Genomic DNA, 19093 nt, shown 5'->3' on the forward strand with positions numbered 1-19093 from the left:
AGATCAGAATGAGATATCAGACCAAAGTGGAGATAAGATGATGAAATCAGACTCTGGTGGGGATCACACAATCAAATCAGAATCCGAGAAAGAAATCAGTATATCAGACAGTGAAATCAGACAGTCAGAATGTAAAATCATACTGAAGTGGCTATGAAACAGTGGAATTGGATTAAGGTAGAAATCGGATAGAGGTGGAGATCAGACTGCAAAATCAGCCTGAGTTGGAAATCAGAGAGTGAAATCAGACTCGAGTTGATATCAGACAGTAAAGTCAGACTGAACTGGAAATCAGACTGAGGTGGAGATTGGATAATAAAATCAGACTGTCAGACAGTGAACTCAAGCTGCATATCAGAAAGTGGAATCAGACCGAGGTGCCGATCAGAATGACATATCAGACTAAAGGGAAGATAAGATGATGAAATCAGACTCCGGTGGAGATGAGACTGATTTTGCTATCCAATCAGACTGAGGTGGAAATCAAAGAATGAAATTAGACTGTCAGACAGTGAAATCAGGATGTGGTGGATATCAGACAGTGAAATCAGACTGTTAGTAAAATCATGAAGTGGCTATGAGAATCGGATTGAGGTAGAAATCAGACAGAGGTGGAGATCAAACTGCAAAATCAGCCTGAGTTGGAAATCAAACTCGAGATGACATCAGATAGTAAAGTGAAACAGGTGGAGATTGGATAGTAAAATCAGACTGTCAGACAGTGAACTTATTAAGCTGCATATCAGAACTGAGGTGCAGATCAGAATGAGATATCAGACCAAAGTGGAGATAAGATGATGAAATCAGACTCTGGTGGATATGAGACTGTGAAATCAGACTCAGGTGGGGATCACACAATGATATCAGACTCGGTGGAAATCAGAGAAAGAAATCAGTATATCAGACAGTGAAATCAGGATGTGGTGGATATCAGACAGTGAAATCAGACAGAATGTAAAATCATACTGAAGTGGCTATGAAACAGTGGAATCGGATTAAGGCAGAAATCGGATAGAGGTGGAGATCAGACTGCAAAATCAGCCTGAGTTGGAAATTAGAGAGTGAAATCAGACTCGAGCTGATATCAGACAGTAAAGTCAAACTGAGCTGGAAATCAGACTGAGATGGAGATTGGATAGTAAAATCAGACTATCAGACAGTGAACTCAAGCTGCATATCAGAAAGTGGAATCAGACCGAGGTGCAGATCAGAATGACATATCAGACCAAAGGGAAGATAAGATGATGAAATCAGACTCCAATGTAGATGAGACTGTGAAATCTGTCTCAGGTGGGGATCACACAATGAAATCAGACTCAGCTGCAAATCAGAGAAAGAAATCAGTAAATCAGGATGTGAAATCAGACTGTCATAAAGTAAAATCATACTTAAGTGGCAAGTACAATCGTACTTAATTGAGAGAGTGGAATTGGACTGAGGTAGAAATCAGACAGAGGTGAAGATCAGACTGTAAAATCAGACATGTGCAAATTAGAGAGTGAAATCAAACTTGGGTCGGTATTAGACAGTAAAGACAAAATTAGATGGAAATCAGACATTAAAATCAGACTGATGTGGAGATAGGATTGTGAAATCAGCTCTCAAAGAGTAAAATCATAAACCAAGATATCAGAAAGTAAAATCAGACTGAGGTAGAAATCAGACACAGGTGGAGATAAGACTGAGGAGGAAATCAGATTGGCAGACAGTGAAATCAAACTCCGGTTGAAATCAGACAGTAAAAACTCGGACATTGAAATCAAACAGAGGTGGAGACTGGATGGTGAAATCAGACTGGCAGTGAAATCATAAAACTGGACATCAGAAAGTGAAATCAGACTGGGGTGTAAGATATCAGACCAAAGTGGAGATAAGATGATGAAATCAGACTCTGGTGGAGATGAGACTGTCAGTAAAATCAGGATGTGGTGGATATCAGGCAGTGAAATCAGACTGAAGTGGCTATGAGGCAATGCAATCGGATTGAGGTAGAAATCAGACAGAGGTGAAGATCAGACTGCAAAATCAGGTGGAAATAAGAGAGTGAATCAAACTCAGGTCAATGTTAGACTGAGATGGAAATCAGACATTGAAATCAGGTGGAGATCAGATGGTGAAATCATAAACCAAGATAAAAGAAAGTGAAATCAGACTGGGGAGTAGATGAGAGTGAGATATACTATTGAGGTGTAAATTAGAAAAGTGAAATCAAACTGAAGTGAAACAGACAGTGAGAAATTAAAATCAGACTGAGGTGGATATCAGACAATGGAATCAGACTGAGGCAGAAATCAGACACAGGTTGAGATCAGACTGAGGAGGAAATCAGATTGATAAAATCAGACTGGCAGACAGTGAAATCAAACTGAGGTGTAGACTGGATGATGAAATCTGACTGTCAGTGAAATCATAAAACTGGATATCAGAAAGTGAAATCAGACTGGGGTGTAAGATATCAGAACAAAGTAGAGATAAGATGATGAAATCAGACTCTGGTGGAGATGAGACTGTGAAATCAGACTGTCAGTAAAATCAGGATGTGGTGGATATCAGGCAGTGAAATCAGACTGTCAGAAAAATAAAATCATACTCAAGTGGCTATGAGACAATACAATCGGATTGAGGTAGAAATCAGACAGAGGTGAAGATCAGACTGCAAAATCAGGTGGAAATAAGAGAGTGAATCAAACTCAGGTCAATATTAGACTGAGATCGAAATCAGACATTGAAATCAGGTGGAGATCAGATGGTGAAATCATAAACCAAGATAAAAGAAAGTGAAATCAGACTGGGGAGTAGATGAGAGATATACTATTGAGGTGTAAATTAGAAAAGTGAAATCAAACTGAAGTGGAAATCAGTTAGTAAAACAGACTGTGAGAAATTAAAATCAGACTGAGGTGGATATCAGACAATGGAATCAGACTGAGGCAGAAATCAGACACAGGTTGAGATCAGACTGAGGAGGAAATCAGATTGATAAAATCAGACTGGCAGACAGTGAAATCAAACTGAGGTGGAGACTGGATGATGAAATCTGACTGTCAGTGAAATCATTAAACTGGATATCAGAAAGTGAAATCAGACCGGGGTGTAGATCGAAGTGAGATATCAGACTATGGTGGAAATCAAAACGAGATCAGACAAAGCAATGAAATACTCCAGACGAGTTTTTTTTTTTTTTTTTTATCAGATTGAGGTTGAAATCAGTGAGATTTAACTTTTTCCACTTTCACTTTTCAGATTTCAGTCCCATTTATATAGCAAATAAAGAACATGTGTGAACCATTTTTTACAATAATACTACACGTACAAATATCGTCAGTTCCTGAATACTAACTCAACAATCTGAAAATATGCATAATGACTGTTGCTATGGCAACAGATGGAACAAATCTGGCAGCAGATCGCTGGTAAAAACGACAGACGGTTCGCACTGACACTGCTCCTCTGCTCTGTTCTCCCTCTCTCCCTCCCCCTCTCTCTTGTACTGATGTGTATTGTTTCAATGAGATTTCCTCCTCAATCCAATCTGCACAAAAGATGTGCAAATACACAAGCTGAAAATGCCCTGCCCTGGTTAAACTGACAAATCACACAAAAACCAAGAGACCAGTTTTAGTGGCTTTTAGTTTTAAGAGACCTCATTTTAAGTGGCATCTGTCACTAAATCATTTAATTAGGTCATTAAAAGCTATTAATTCAATCCTTTACTTCACGGGACAGTGTTGTGAGCTCCTGGGGCGGTTTGGCTGATGTCCATTTATTGATGTCCGTGCACATGTCACAGCTGAGTTTAAAAACACCCTCTAACTGTCCTAATCGATGCCTTCAGCGGAGCAGACAGATAACCCTGCACGGTCACGTCCACGTGCTACAGTAATCACAGTTTCTGAGCTGTAAAGACTAAACGCAGAAAAGAAACATTAAGCAACGTATTAAACAGCCCTGTCAAAATCCTTAGAACAGCACTTCCATGTGACTGGCTCAGTAATTCTGTAATTTTAGAAATTATATTTACAATAGCAGAGTATGAACTAATGATGTTTCAGTATATTGATTGTAGATGAAGATGTTATCATACCTGAATGCCTTCAAGTGAGCTGAGTCCTGCCCTGTACAAATTCTTCGCTCGTTTTTGTTTTTCTTCCCTTGCTCCTGCAAATGCTTTTAGAAAATAATAATAAAAAAAAAATTTAAAGGCACATTCTAATCTAAAATGTGTTTTTTACAAAACAAAGAAAACAAGACAGACACTGTAACATAACCTTATCTGAAGAGGAGTAAAGCATCCTGTGCTGCTTCTCTTTCTCTCTCTGAATGTCTCACTCACTCACACACACACACACACATGTACAAACACACATAACTGAAACATGTTGATTTCTGAAAAATTCCATGGTCGAACAGATCCATTATAGAGACATTAGGCATTAAAGGTGCGGTAAGTAGATTTTGAACAACGCTGTTGGACATTGTTGAGATTTGAAATCAACCCAAACAAACCCATCTCTCTCTTCATTGCTCTGCCTCCAAAACTCACACTCCAATCCTAACCAACCTCCTCAGAGTCGGTCTCAAACCCCTGCCTGATCACTGCTGGCATGCAAGGCGAATGAATTACCATTACACTAAACACCTCATTCTCTAGCAGTCCTCAGTGTGCAGTGGTTTAACTGCTCAACTCTCACTATCTGGCCACTGTTATACACGCAATGCGAGTGGATGTCTATTTATTACAGCTGACGTGCAATAAAATGCTTCACGAAACATAAAGTGCAGTTGATGAACGAACAACAAGTAGGCACAAAAAATGAACATACAGTACACAAGAGTAAATACAAAGTGTTCGTTGTTAGTTGCCAACAGTGCAGCAGCTCCAGACAATCAAAACCCAGTGTTACTCACATGAGAAGCGGGATCAAAGCAGCCTCCGCGTCTGTTTTCAGGCCTTCCCACTTTCCCATTTCCCACCTTCATTCCAGTGATATTCTTTTGAGCTCTTTTGTATTGTGTCCCATCACTCGTTTGGCAGATTCTTTTTTTTTTTTCTTATTTTCAAATCTCCCTCTTGCTTGTTCTCTCTCCTCGACCTTCACACACCCCCTAATGCTGACTGGTTAGACGTTTGTTGTTGGTGTTGACCCGACTGACTACCTAACAGTGTTTTTGAAATTATAGTCCACTTTTAAATTGTCATTTGAACTGCAATTTTATTCTACTAAGAGTTTCATATATGACATTTGGATGTAATAATCTAAAGGAAAATTGAGAGTAATTTAAATTTAAAAAGTAATTTAATTGTGGGTTTTAACTTGATTTAACCCATTAAAATTTATTTTGTTGTTACAAATTAATGTATTTAGGTTGATTCAGCGATAAGTCGTCATATTTTTTTTTTATAAAATCTATTAATTTTCCATGTTATCACTTTTTTATTTTTAATTATATAATAATTTCAAAAAACAATATAATACAGTGCCCTCCACTAATATTGGCACCCTTAGTAAATATAAGCGGCTGTGAAAATAAATCTGCATTGTTTATCTTTCATTCAAAAAATTCACAAAATTCTAACCTAGTAAAACAATTGAAAGTGGAAAAATCCTCCTCGCTCATCCAAAAACAATCTCCAGCATAATCAGTTGTCAGACAAGACAAGACTCTAAGTCCAAGACTGGATTTAGAGCTGTTATCTTGGGAAAAGGACGTTGCAATAATTGGGTGCCAATAATTGTGGCCAACGTGAACTGGAGAAAAACATTTATTTCATAATGAGCTTTTCCCCCCCATTTTCAATTGTTTCACTTAAATGAAAGATTAGAATTTTGTGAATTTTTTGAATGAAAGATCAAAAGGATAAACAATGCAGATTTATTTTCACAGCTGCCTTAGCTCATATTTACTAAGGGTGCCAATATTAGTAGAGGGCACTGTAATTTAAAATAAAATTATTTAATATATGCTTAAATTTCAGAATTGCAACAATTATAGAAAATAAAAAAAAATTGAATTGCATATTAGAAATTAATCAGAAATCATCAATAATAGAATGAAATTAGAATATTTGAAATGCATGACAGTTTTGAATTAGATGCTCTCTGAAGTTTGTTATCATGTTGAGATACAAACATACTATTATCTGTTAATACTAATATAAAGACAAAACGTTATGCTTTCTTATTCTGCCATCTAGTGGCAGATGGTTGGCTTCATCTTTCTCTTGTTAACCTAGTAAACTTTCAAGTCAAACCGTAAAAGTTACTAATTAAGTAATTAAAAAAGAATTACATACCACAACAAATGCTTTTCAGTTCAATCCAGTAGATAAAAATTATATTTAGGTTATTATGATTTGAAATCTCCTCCTGAAACGCTGTCATTGAGAGGAAATTTAAAACTAATCCACAAATGCAGCAAAAGTTTATATAAATGTGCCACTAAGGACTGCAAGAAGGCTAAAGCCCGCCCACCGCGACATGAATGACAGGTTGACAGCCAATCAGAACAGAGATTAGAGAAGGAACTCCTGCAACGGCGTGAATTCTGAACGCGAGCTTGGACTGCTGGAGGTACATTTTATTCCTTTATCCTTATATATGAAACTGTCAAGCAACACTAAACTGTTTAAACCAGATATATGTCGAGAAATATCTCTTTGTATCTCAGCATGACATAATAAATACGTTTAGTCTGCACGGTGGTACTGAGGACGCTTGTTGTGGAGGTCAGAAGAATCAGTGTTGTTACTGCATTCTACGTTTTGATGCAGTGACGTCACCACGCGGTTTGCGTTTTGGTAATCTCGTGCGGTGCGCGCGTTGGTACCAAAGCGCGCTTGCGTTGTCAAGGGCGTTTAAAACGCTTTAAAAAGCGCAGGATGTTCAAAAATATCTATTCACACAGCTTTATTTGTATACACAATGATTATCGTTTTCATCAATTCCTAAATTGCGAGTGCACGTGTCCACCTGCAATGTGCAGCAAGCACTTATGTTATTTTTATCCGGTGATTTGGCATTGTTGCAAGAGATGTTCCCTTGAGTCCTGCATCATGTTTCAAATTCAAATCGCTGTCCAAATCCCCCTCCCATGCACTATGGCCACTCAAGTAACCCTTTGGCTTTTAGACTGCATGAGGTCTGTAGAAAGTGTGGTATTTTCATGAAAGCGTCCTCTGTTCTCGCCTGGTTTTGATTGTGAAAGTCTAAATAGTGCTGAGCCTTTGTTTTTGCTCAGATGTATTTAATTGCAGGCCCGCTTCACAGCAAGCTGCTCTCATAGAGACCAAAGTAAACTGACTTTGTTTTCCAGGCACAGCAGTGAATGCCGGCCGAAGAGAGGCCGCCTATCAACCATGCAGTTTTAAAGAACCTGGACAGGAGCTGAAAATATCTTCATCACCCCTTAGAAGTCAGATGAAATGAAGTAGACCTTTGGATTGGTTTTTGAAAGTTTGTAAAGTTTCATCAGGACAAAACCGGTTATCAGAACTAAAGGCTTTCGTCCAGTTCTATAAGACATTTTTTGTAGCAGAGTTTTCTTATATTATCAATTTTTTTGCTTGAATTAATAATCTCACAACTGCAATTATGGGAGCAGCAGGTTATGGATATTACCGCACCGTTATTTTCTTTGCGATGTTTGTGGGCTACATGCTGTATTACTTCAACCGAAAGACTTTCTCCTTTCTGATGCCATCAGTGATGGAGGAGATTGATCTGGATAAAGAAGAGCTTGGTAAGTGTGTTGTGTGTAACCGCTCTAAAGTTTGGGATCAATCAGATTCTTTTGTATAGTAAAGACATTTATGATACAAAAGATTGCTGTTTTTAATAAATGCTGTATAACTTTTTATATTCATCAAAGAATCCTGAAAAAATATGTATCAGTTTCCACAAAAAAATGTTTTCAATGTTGATAATAATGTTTCTTCAGCAGCAAATCAGCATATTAGAATGATTTCTGAAGGATCATGTGACACTGAAGACTGGAGTAATGATGCTGAAAATTCAGCTTTGCTATCACAGAAATGAATTGTATTTAAAAATATATTAATCAGGCATAACATTATGACCACTGACAGGAGTAGTGAATAACACTGATTTCTCTTCATCACTGCACCTGTTAGTGGGTGGGATATATTAGGCAACAAGTGAACATTTTGTCCTCAAAGTTTATGTGTTAGAAGCAGGAAAAATGGGCAAGAGTATGGATTTTAGCGAGTTTGACCAAATTGTGATGGCTAGATGACTGGGTCAGAGCATCTCCAAAACTCCAGCTCTTGTGGGGTGTTCCTGGTCTGCAGCGGTCAGTATCAAAAGTGGTCCAAGAAAGGAACCGTGGTGAACCGGTGACAGGGTCATGGGCGGCCAAGGCTTAATGATGTACGTGGGGAGCGAAGGCTGGCCTGTGTGGTCCGATCCAACAGATGAGCTAGCACAGATTGCTCAAGAAGTTAATGCTGGTTCTGATAGAAAGATATCAGAATACAAAGTGCATCACAATTTGTTGCGTATGGGGTTGCATAGCTGCAGACCAGTCAGGGTGCCCATGCTGACCCCTGTCCCCCGCCAAAAGCACCAACAGTGGACACGTGAGCATCAGAACTGGACCACGGAGCAATGGAAGAAGGTGGCCTGGTCTGATGAATCATGTTTTCTTTTACATCACGTGGATAGCCGTGTGTGTGTGCGTCGCTTACCTGGGAACACATGGCACCAGGAGGCACTATGGGAAGAAGGCAAGCCAGTAGAGGCACTGAAACCTTGGATCCTGCCATCCATGTGGATGTTATTTTGACACATACCACCTACCTAAGCATTGTTGCAGACCATGTACATCCTTTAATGGAAAGGTATTCCCTGGTGGCTGTGGCCTCTTTCAGCAGGAGAATGCGCCCTGCCACATGCCACGATGGGTCAGGGCATGCAGAAGGGGGGACCAACACATTATTAGGAAGGTGGTTATAATGTTATGCCTGAGAGGGTCTTTCTATTCACTTCATGGTTTGGAAAAAAAACAAACATTGAACATTGTTTTATTGCAATGCAGTATTTCAAGGCTTACTAAGAAATCCGTGCCAGAGCCACAAAACAGCGCCGAGTACATTCTTTCATTTGTTTCCTGTGATGCAGGGCTGATCACCAGCAGTCAGACTCTGGCCTATGCTATCAGTAAGTTTATCAGCGGAGTGCTTTCGGACAGGATCAGCGCTCGCTGGCTCTTCTCCATCGGGCTCTTCATTGTGGGCACCATAAACATCGCCTTCTCCTGGTCATCCACTGTCATGATGTTTACCGTGCTCTGGTTCGTGAACGGGTTTGGCCAGGGTTTCGGCTGGCCACCATGTGGAAAGGTGCTTCGGAAGGTAAGACTGACCCTTTGACCTTAAAATCCATCAGTATGCACCTGTCGTCCAGTGTTGGCAATGTGACGCTAATAGTTGGGGATTCCAACTGCTGACTTCACACTGATGAATGTCACTATGTACTCTTGATGCAACAGCTGATCCCAGCTACATACTTGTGGAGCCAAGTTGTGAGAGTTACGATACACTTAAATCTAATTAAAGAAACCAACAACAGTTAACCTTGCCAAACCAACCTGGAAGCACTGGCTGGTCTGCAGTCAAATAAATAATATTAAATATGACCTACATTCCAGTGGATGATCAAATGCGTTAAGGTCATTAACTGGCATTGCTTATTTTAAGGAACTAAATGTTATTTAATTGTTGTCCAGATTCTAAATATTGTTTACTTAGATATGCTAATTTTTACATAAAAAAAAAACCCAACTAATTATTGCAGACTTTTTTTTTTCTTCTTTTTTTTTTTCACTTTAAGAGCATCCCAAAAGGAGGTTTTGTCCAGCATTGGGCAGCTGAAATGGGATGAATGGCACAGAAACAAGTTACATGAAAAAACCTACGTATACTAGGATTTGTTTTTTACTAGTTGCCGTTTAGGTCACTCAAGATTCACACACATGGTTATTTATTGAAAGGTGAAGAAAAAAGATCATGCTTTCCTTGTAAAACCCGAATGACTGTTAAAATAGACATTGTTTATATTGAGAGAAATTAAATGGTGTATTTAAAAATGTACCACATGAATGTATCTTTGAATTTTTATCTTGTATTAATCAAAAATGTCTTTATAGCTAGTTTTTAATTGTATGGTTTTTATTATTCACTTTGGACTTGCCATGAAGATAGTATGGAAGCTTGTTTCTGCCACAGAATAAAAATAAAAAAGGTAATTGTGACTTTTTATCTCGCAATTCTGACATTTTATCTCAGAATTGCGTGAAATAAAGGCACAATTGTGTGTTATAAAGTCAGAATTGTAAGATATAAACTAGTTGTAAAGTCAATAAAGTAAACAAGTTATAAAGTCCAATTCTAAGGGGAAAAAATACTTTTTTCTTGCAGTTACGATTTTATATCTTTCAATTCTGATTTTAAGCTCGAAATTCTAACTTTTTTCTCACAATATGAGTTAAAATCTCGCAATTCTGACTTTTTTTTCTTTCTTGCAATTGCGAGTTTATATCTTGCAGTTCTGACTTTATAACACACAACTGCGAGTTTCGTAAGTCTCGTGATTCTGAAGAAAAAAGTAAGAATTGCGCGAGAAGTCTCGATTATCTTTTAAAATATTTTATTCTGTGGAGGAAACAAGCTTCCATAAGAGAGCCTTGTTGCTGATAAAAATATGAGGGCTGAGGAAAAATTGTTATATTAATAGAAATGTTTACAGACTTAAAGGGGACCTATTATGCAAAATTAGTTTTAATAAGGTGTTTGAACACAGATGTGTGTCCACAGTGTGTGTGTAAACAACCAGGCTATAATGGTAAAAATCCACCAACTCACAGAAGCCATAAACAGTCTCCAAATGAGTGGTTCCAGATTTCCCCCTACACTGGCGTAAGAGTTCAGGAAGCTCTGCCCATGAGTGGCTATTAGCTTAGCTCCTCCCCTGAGGAAAAATTATGTCAATGCTTTGGTGTTCTCTCACAAATGTTTTGCATTCTCCTGAGAAAAAGTTTTGCAAGTGAACACAAAGTTTCTCAGAGAAATGCAAATGTTTTGCAAGCGAATGCAAAAGTTTTTAAATATTTTTTTCTTCCTATCTCATATTTTTTTTCCACCACCATGCCTCTTTAGTTGTTAAAGGGATATTTAAAATCCTGTCATCATTTACTCACCCTCAAGTTGTTCCAAACCTGTATGAATTTCTGTCTTCTGCTGAACACAAAAGAAGATATTTTGAAGAATGTCAGAAACCAAACAGTTGATGGGCCCCATTTATTTCCATAGTATATTTGTTCCATAATTCTTCCATAATTCATAGTATATTTGTACCCATATTCTTCTTGTATTGATATAGTTAACTGTTTTCTATGAAGAAGTAAAAAAAAAAAAAAAAATTAAATGGCCTTGTTCTGGCTTCTTACAGTGGTTTGAACCGTCTCAGTTTGGCACGTGGTGGGCCGTCCTGTGCTGCAGTATGAACCTGGCAGGTAGTCTGGGACCCATCATCACTACAGTGTTGGTTCAGTACTATAACTGGAGAATCATCATGTCCATGTCTGGGGTGATCTGCATGGCCGTCGCTTTCGCTTGCCTTCTGATGGTGAAGAACGAACCCAGTGATGTGGGGCTGCCCAACATTGAGCTTGGAGCTAAAAAGGGCAAAGGGAAGAAGGGAGGTAAGAAATCAAACTGGTGTTTGTTAGTCTATAGCTGGAGAGAAACAAATAGTAATACTTTTTAAAAAATTTATTCAGCAAGGATGCATTAAATTGATCAAAAGTGAACACATTTGTGATGTTACTTTTCTATTCATCATTATCAACATTGATAATAATAAATGTTTCTTGAACAGCAAATCAGCATATTAGAATGATTTCTGAGGGATCATGTGACACACTGAAGACTGGAGTAATGATGCTGAAAATTCAGCTTTGCATCACAGGAGTAAATTATTTTTTGAACATTAATAAAATATGAAAACAATTATTTTAAATTATAATAATAATTCATAATATTACTGGTTTTACTGTGTTTTTGATCAATCTTGGTGATTTATTTAAAGGACATATCCACTGTTTTTCCAGGCCCTAACGATGAAAGCAGTCTAAAAGACTTCCTGCTGTCTCCGTACCTTTGGGTGCTGTCTGCGGGATACCTGGTTGTGTTTGGGGTAAAGATCGCCTGCACTGACTGGGGTCAGCTCTTCCTCATGCAGGAAAAAGGCCAGTCTGCCATGATGGGTGAGTCTGGTACTTTATAGCTGTGTATCCTGAAGCTTTCTTTGTTGTTTATGGTTCTTGTGAGGATGCTAACGTGTTTGTGTGTTTTCTACAGGCAGCACGTACATGAGCGCACTGGAAGTTGGTGGGTTTTTTGGCAGCATTGGAGCTGGTTATCTGTCGGACAGAGCTGTTGCTCGGGTGGGTTCAGTTTAAAGCACAATCTATTCATTTGGAATGTACATTATATTAGATTATATTAGTGTTTTTTTTTATTAGGCCAATATTGGGAGCAGATAATATAAGGGCTTTTTTTTTTCATTTCAGCCTGTTTTTTCCATGGTATGTTGTTTCTAAAGTTATCAACTTTTTCATCTGTTCTTGTGTACATTATAATGCTTTGATGCTTGATTTTCATCAACTTCTCAATCATTACCAATAAATCTTTTACTTTAAGAAAACTCTTAATAATAAGAACATTTGTTGCAATCGATTGATAATATTGGCGATTATGTTATATTAATTATTACAATAAAAATAATACGATGATGATAATAATAATAATAATAAATTTACAATTATTTAAAGTAATGACCTTAATAATGATAATATTTGTTGCAAAATATTGACTGATGAAATTGGCCATTATATTATATTAATAATTAAAATAACAATAATACAATAATAATAATAAATGTATTTAAAATAATGGAATTAATAATGATAATATTTGTTGCAAAATATTGATTGATGATATTGGCCATTATATTAATAATTAAAATAAAAATAATACAATAATAATGAAATTATGTTTAAAATTAATTAAAATAATGGACTTAATGATGATTTTTATTGCAAAAGACTGATTAATAATATTGGCCATTATAGTATATTAATAATTAAAAGAATACAACAATAATAATAATACATTTAAAATTAATTTAAATAATGGCCTATCACCCTTAATTGCTATATTGGTGCATTACTAATTTTTGGTCAATTTTTGAGTTACTTAAAGGTGCCCTAGAATCAGAATGTGAATTTACCTCGGCATAGTTGAATAACAAGAGTTCAGTACATGGAAAAGACATACATTGAGTTTCAAACTCCATTGCTTCCTCCTTCTTATATAAATCTCATTTGTTTAAAAGACTTCCGGAAAACACTCGGATCTCAACATAACACCGACTGTTACGTAACAGTCGGGATCATTAATATGTATGACCCCAATATTTGCATAATGCCAGCCCATTCGACGCATTAGACAAGGAAAGGCAGTATTAACGGCTGGATCTGTGCACAGACAAGGTAAGCAAGCAAGAACAACAGCGAAAAATGGCAGATGGAGCAATAATAACTGACATGATCCATGATATCATGATATTGTCTTTCTAAATGTTTCATTAGCATGTTGCTAATGTTCTGTTAAATGTGGTTAAAGTTACCATCGTTTATTACTGTATTCACAGAGACGAGAGTCGTTGCTATTTTCATTTTTAAACACTTGCAGTCTGTATAATGCATAAACACAACTTCATTCTTTATAAATCTCTCCAACAGTGTGTAATGTTAGCTTTAGCCACAGAGCATAGCCTCAAACTCATACAGAATCAAACGTAACCATCTAAATAAATACTTTACTCACATAATTCGAAGCATGCATACAGCATGCATGACGAACATCTTGTAAAGATCCATTTGAGGGTTATATTAGCTGTGTGAACTTTGTAAATGCGATGTATATATAGTCAAGAGCTCGTGTGACAGAGGAAGCGCATCTCTTAAAGGGGCCGTGCTGAAAAAATCAGTGCATAGTTAATGATGCCCCAAAAAAGGCAGTTAAAAAAATTAATTTAAAAAAATCTATGGGGTATTTTGAGCTGAAACTTCAGACACATTCAGGGGACACCTTAGACTTATATTACATCTTGTAGAAAAACAATCTAGGGCACCTTTAAATCACGTGAGCCAACTCACTACTCATAGCGATGCGTGATGTGTTCTTAAAAATATAAACCATTACTTTATTATATTTTAGCATAAACATACATCGTTAGACAGGCAATTCAAACACAATCTAGCTAACATTTATAATTTATTTACAGCTGAAATTTTGCACATATATGCAACAAGCAAAGAATTTATCATAAAGTACTTAAAATAACATCACAAGTAATGTCAGAAAGTTATCGGCTCTGCTGTTGTTCATAATACCAGTAGTGATGATGTACAATGAGGATGTTGTCACGTCACCGGAAATAGTCATAAGTGTCCCAATGTATAGTGAACCAGCGTCCTTTACTGTCCTGACCAGTGCCCGAATTCGTGTACACGATATACTGATTCATGAGCTTGGTAGCTAGGGAGCTGATTGAGACACACCCCTTGTCATCTGTTAAACAGTAACTTCCTGTTTTACAGCAAGGGCTGGGTGTCTATGGTAATCCTCGCCATGGGCTACTCCTGATGATGATGGCAGGCATGGCTGTGTCCATGTACCTCTTCCGGGTTACCATCACACCAGAGGTCCCAGAGGTACGTTTTTTTTTGTTTGTTTGTTTTTTTTGTTTGTTTTTTTAATCTAAATATTATTTAAAGTTATTGTAAAATCTATACGAGCATCAATAGCTACAGTATGTTTCCATCCACCTATTTTTATACAAATTTTGGAATATCACATAAACAAAAAACATGAATTCTAAAAAATGCATGTAAAAAAACATGCATCCAATAAAAAGACATGTGTATAGCATACAATGGAATCACATTTGCTGAATAAATCCCTTGATGCGCAAACTGACTTTGTCTCATCAGTGGATGTGATTGGTTAACTGGACTAACCAAGGGACCAATTTCATTGCACAGCATCTCAAATGTTGGTTTGATCATTCTGAAATGCCTGAACCAAAGTCTCTCATCACAATGATTTAGTATAATTACCTTCCAGATCTCTGTCTCGCATGATTGCATTCTCACACACCAGGTACCCACCTATGAATGTAAGATAACATGACAGCATTTATTGCGTTGTGTGCGCATTCTGAGGCGCGAGTAATTTATTACGTAGGAAAAAAAACTAAAGTGGATTCCCCGATTGCATCAGCTTAAATTTTTATTACAAATATTTTTTACCAGTTTTCCAGGAAGTGACAATTTCGTTCTCTTTAACCCATTGGATGGAAACGGTGCTTTCTATGCAAAAGTTTAATATGAAAAGAGAGATTCCAATTTTGCGCATAAATTAAATGTGCAACTTTGGATGGAAACGTAGCTAATTTTCTTGTGTTTGTTAAATGGTTATGTGTGCTTCCTCAGGAAGCACCGCTATGGGTTTTGGCACTCCATCCAGTTTCAGTCCTCACTGGTGTCTCTGAGAAAGAGGTATAGAGCTCCTCTAGATAGAGATTTAAATGAATTAGCTATCTTTAGTGTCTTAGTTTTTCATTCTAATGTTGTTTAATACAAATTTTAAAAAAACATATCTTTCTGTTCTGCAGCTTTGGATTTTGATTCTTGGTGCTGCATTTGGATTTTCCTCATACGGACCAATTGCCTTGTTTGGGGTGATTGCGAGTGAGAGCGCCCCCTCCAATTTCTGTGGGACATCACATGCCATTGTAGCTCTGATGGCAAATGGTAAATCTGCAGCAATCATTTCATGATAAAATGCATGAAGTAAAATGCTCCATATAACCTATAATCTTTCTTTCAGTTGGTGCATTCATTGCTGGCCTGCCATTCAGCACCATTGCCAAACGCTACAGCTGGGACACAGCATTCTGGGTAGCGGAAATCACCTGCGCTATAACAACAGTTTGTTTCTTCTTTGTGCGTAACATGCGCACAAAAATGGGCCACGTGCCTAAAAAGATGGACTAATCCTCTTATTAAAAAGATCCGATCATAGAGCCCTGCCAATGTGACAGCACTCGATTAGCACATCTGCTCTTAAAGGGAAATGTCATTTCTGTCATCATTTACTCACCTCATGTCGTTTCAAACCCATTAAACTTTCTTTCATCTTCGGAACACAAATGAAGATATTTTTAATGAAATCTGAGAGATTTCTGTCCCTCCATTGGGAGTCTGTTCAGCTAAAACTCTGATGCTTCAAAAAGTTCATAAAGAGATTGTAAAACTAATCCATATGAATCGAGCGGTTTAATCCAAATCCTCTGAAGATCGCTTTGTATGTTGACCGATTTAATTTGGGCTTTTATTCACATAAACATTGATCAGCGAACATACGTAGTGCATAAGCTTTTAATGGAGGGACAGAAATCTCTCAGATTTCAATAAAAATATCTTCATTTATAAATATCTTTTATTTTCTTATGATGAACGAAAGTCTTATGTGTTTGGAATGATATGAGGGTCAGTAAATGATGACACAATTTTCATTTCCTTGAACTGTTCTTAGGGTTTTAATGCCAGTGTTACTGTTGCACTTTTAAAAATGTATATTTTTAAATTGCATTTAGATTACCTTCAGTATCAAATTAATTGTTTTTGTTTTTTTCTTGGGCTTATTCAGCAGCAATATCACAACATTCACACACTTTAGAGATAAAGTGGCTCCACTGTACATCTTTCAGAAGAACAGAACTTGTAGTACTGTTAGAATAGAAATGTTTACAGACTTAAAAGGGACCTATTATGCAAAATTCACTTTTATAAGGTGTATGATGTGTGTCCGCAGTGTGTGTAAACAACCAAGCTATAAAGGTAAAAATCCACCAACTCGCATAAATCATAAACAGTCTCCAAACGAGCGGTTCCAGATTTCCCCCTACTCTTACTTAAGAGTTCGGGAAGCTCCGCCCATGACTGCCGACAAAATCTGCCCTATTAGCTAAACTCCTCCCTTTAGTGAGCTGTACACTGTCCGTCATGTTTATCTCCTCACCAGAGCATTTAACAGAAGCATTTAAGTAAGAAATGTATTCTTAATAAAGCTACTAAAGTTATTTAATCGAGCAGTGAGTGATTTTGTTTTTTGTTTGGTTCATATTAACAGCATATACAGCAGTAGGTACTGTACTGTATATTATGCTGCTGTCACTTTAATACACAGATCTCATATTGACATGCGCTTTCTCTACTCACTGTTTACATTCACAGATATAACCGACTGTGTCTGTAAACTTTGTGTGTATTTGACATAACCTTGTGTGTATTTTAGCGCAATAAGACGTGAAAGAGAACTTAGTTTAATACTCACGGAATACGGATGCTCCTTCTGATAGCCAGCTTTCTGTGCACGTGCTACGGATATGTGTGCTCAGAACACATCAGTTTAAAACGCATGCAGATAACAAACTTTCATGATGATGAAGAACTGCAATGTCACGTGAGCGTGACCACGATAGATTTGATAGGCTTGTTTGATTTCAAGCAGCGGTGCACAGACCGATCGGTGTATGACATCAAAATACTGCTAGAGTGATTAGGTGGCTCTGTAAGCTTTTAAAATCGCTCTCGCAGTACTTTGACGTCATACGCTGAACAGTCTGTGTAGCGCTGCTTCGAGTTGAACAAGCCTGTTAATCAAAACTAAACAGATGTTTTAGTTTTTGGCAGAGTATCCGAGGCACATCGGCTTGTTTGCATTTAAAGAAACATGCACGAAAGCAGCATGTTTTTCCTTCCACTCAAAAATGGGTATTTACAACATAGTATAATAAATGATCTGTGGGGTATTTTGAGCTCAAACTTCACAGATACATTCTGGGAACACCTGAGACTTAAATTACATCATGTTAAAAGGGGCATAATAGGTCCCCTTTGAGTATAAAAAGTCGTTTACTTTTTCAACATGAATTGTTTCTCATGAATGTTGTTTGACTTAATACTTTCTATGTATGCTTGTTCAATTGTTGAGGTGCTTGAGTTTAGGTGTGGAGAATTGATGATCATCTCTCTCCAGTGTATACACATTGTTCTTTTGCACTTTATCATTTGTACTTTTTCCCCCAGTATTAAAGCAAGATTTTCTTTTTTTTCTTTTCGAAATACAGTGGTTGGACAATGAAATTGAAACACTGGCAAATATAATGTTGGTCATTTCATTTCTATATATGCGTGACCTGGTGGCCAATCTTCACTGATTTCACATCAGTAAGAGCAGAGTGTGAAGGTTGAATTAGCAGAGCAACAGCACAGCTGTACATAAAATATTGCAATCCACACAACATAATGGGAGACATATCAGAGTTCAAAAGAGGACAAATTGTTGGTGCGTGTCTCGCCGGCTCATCTGTGACCAGGACAGTGACAAGCCTTTGTGGTGTATTGAGAGCTTTTTTATCCAGGGTAATGTCAGCATACCACCTCACAAGATGAACCACATCCAACAGGAGTAACTGTTAATGCAAGAGGAAGCTGCCTGAAAGGAATGGCCGGGTACTAACCCGGATTGTATCCAAAAAACAAAAACCACAGCTGCACAACTCAGTGCAGAAATAAATGTGCACCTCGACTCTCCTGTTTCCACCAAAACTGTTCGTCAGGAGCTCCACAGAGTCAATATTCACTGTCGAGCTGCTATAGCCATACCATTGGTCACTCGTGCCAATGCCAAATGTCAGTTTCATTGGTGCAAACAGTGGAAATCTTGGGCTGTGGACAATGTGAAACATGTATTGTTCTCTGATGAGTCCATATTCACTGTCTTTCCCACATTCGTGGGCGTTACGGTGTGGAGAAGCCCCTAAGAGGCTTAACACCGGGCTGTTGCCGGTGAGGAACAGGCTGGATCAGTGATGGTCTGGGCTGCAATATCATGGCATTCCTTACTGTGCTTGATGGGAGCCTCATAGCCAAGGACTACTGA

At 37.6% G+C, this 19093-nt stretch overlaps 1 protein-coding gene across 2 annotated transcripts; it reads left to right on the forward strand.

Moving 5' to 3' along the window:
• The first annotated feature begins 6502 nt into the window (after nt 1-6502).
• On the forward strand, nt 6503-18983 carry slc37a4b (solute carrier family 37 member 4b). 2 transcript variants are annotated; one of them, XM_067397619.1, is made up of 10 exons: nt 6503-6572; nt 7315-7740; nt 9138-9370; nt 11466-11718; nt 12127-12282; nt 12377-12462; nt 14683-14796; nt 15577-15642; nt 15759-15897; nt 15974-18983. In XM_067397619.1, exons 2-10 carry the CDS (start codon nt 7593-7595, stop codon nt 16138-16140), a joined length of 1362 nt encoding a protein of 453 aa, XP_067253720.1. In that variant the 5' UTR covers nt 6503-6572; nt 7315-7592; the 3' UTR covers nt 16141-18983. The 2 variants fall into 2 exon arrangements, with proteins under 2 accessions (XP_067253720.1, XP_067253722.1); XM_067397621.1 differs by lacking the exon at nt 6503-6572 and adding an exon at nt 7121-7140.
• The last annotated feature ends 110 nt before the right edge of the window (nt 18984-19093 follow it).

The sequence above is a fragment of the Chanodichthys erythropterus genome, chromosome 10, assembly GCF_024489055.1.
Source record: "Chanodichthys erythropterus isolate Z2021 chromosome 10, ASM2448905v1, whole genome shotgun sequence".
Taxonomy (NCBI): Eukaryota; Metazoa; Chordata; class Actinopteri; order Cypriniformes; family Xenocyprididae; genus Chanodichthys; species Chanodichthys erythropterus.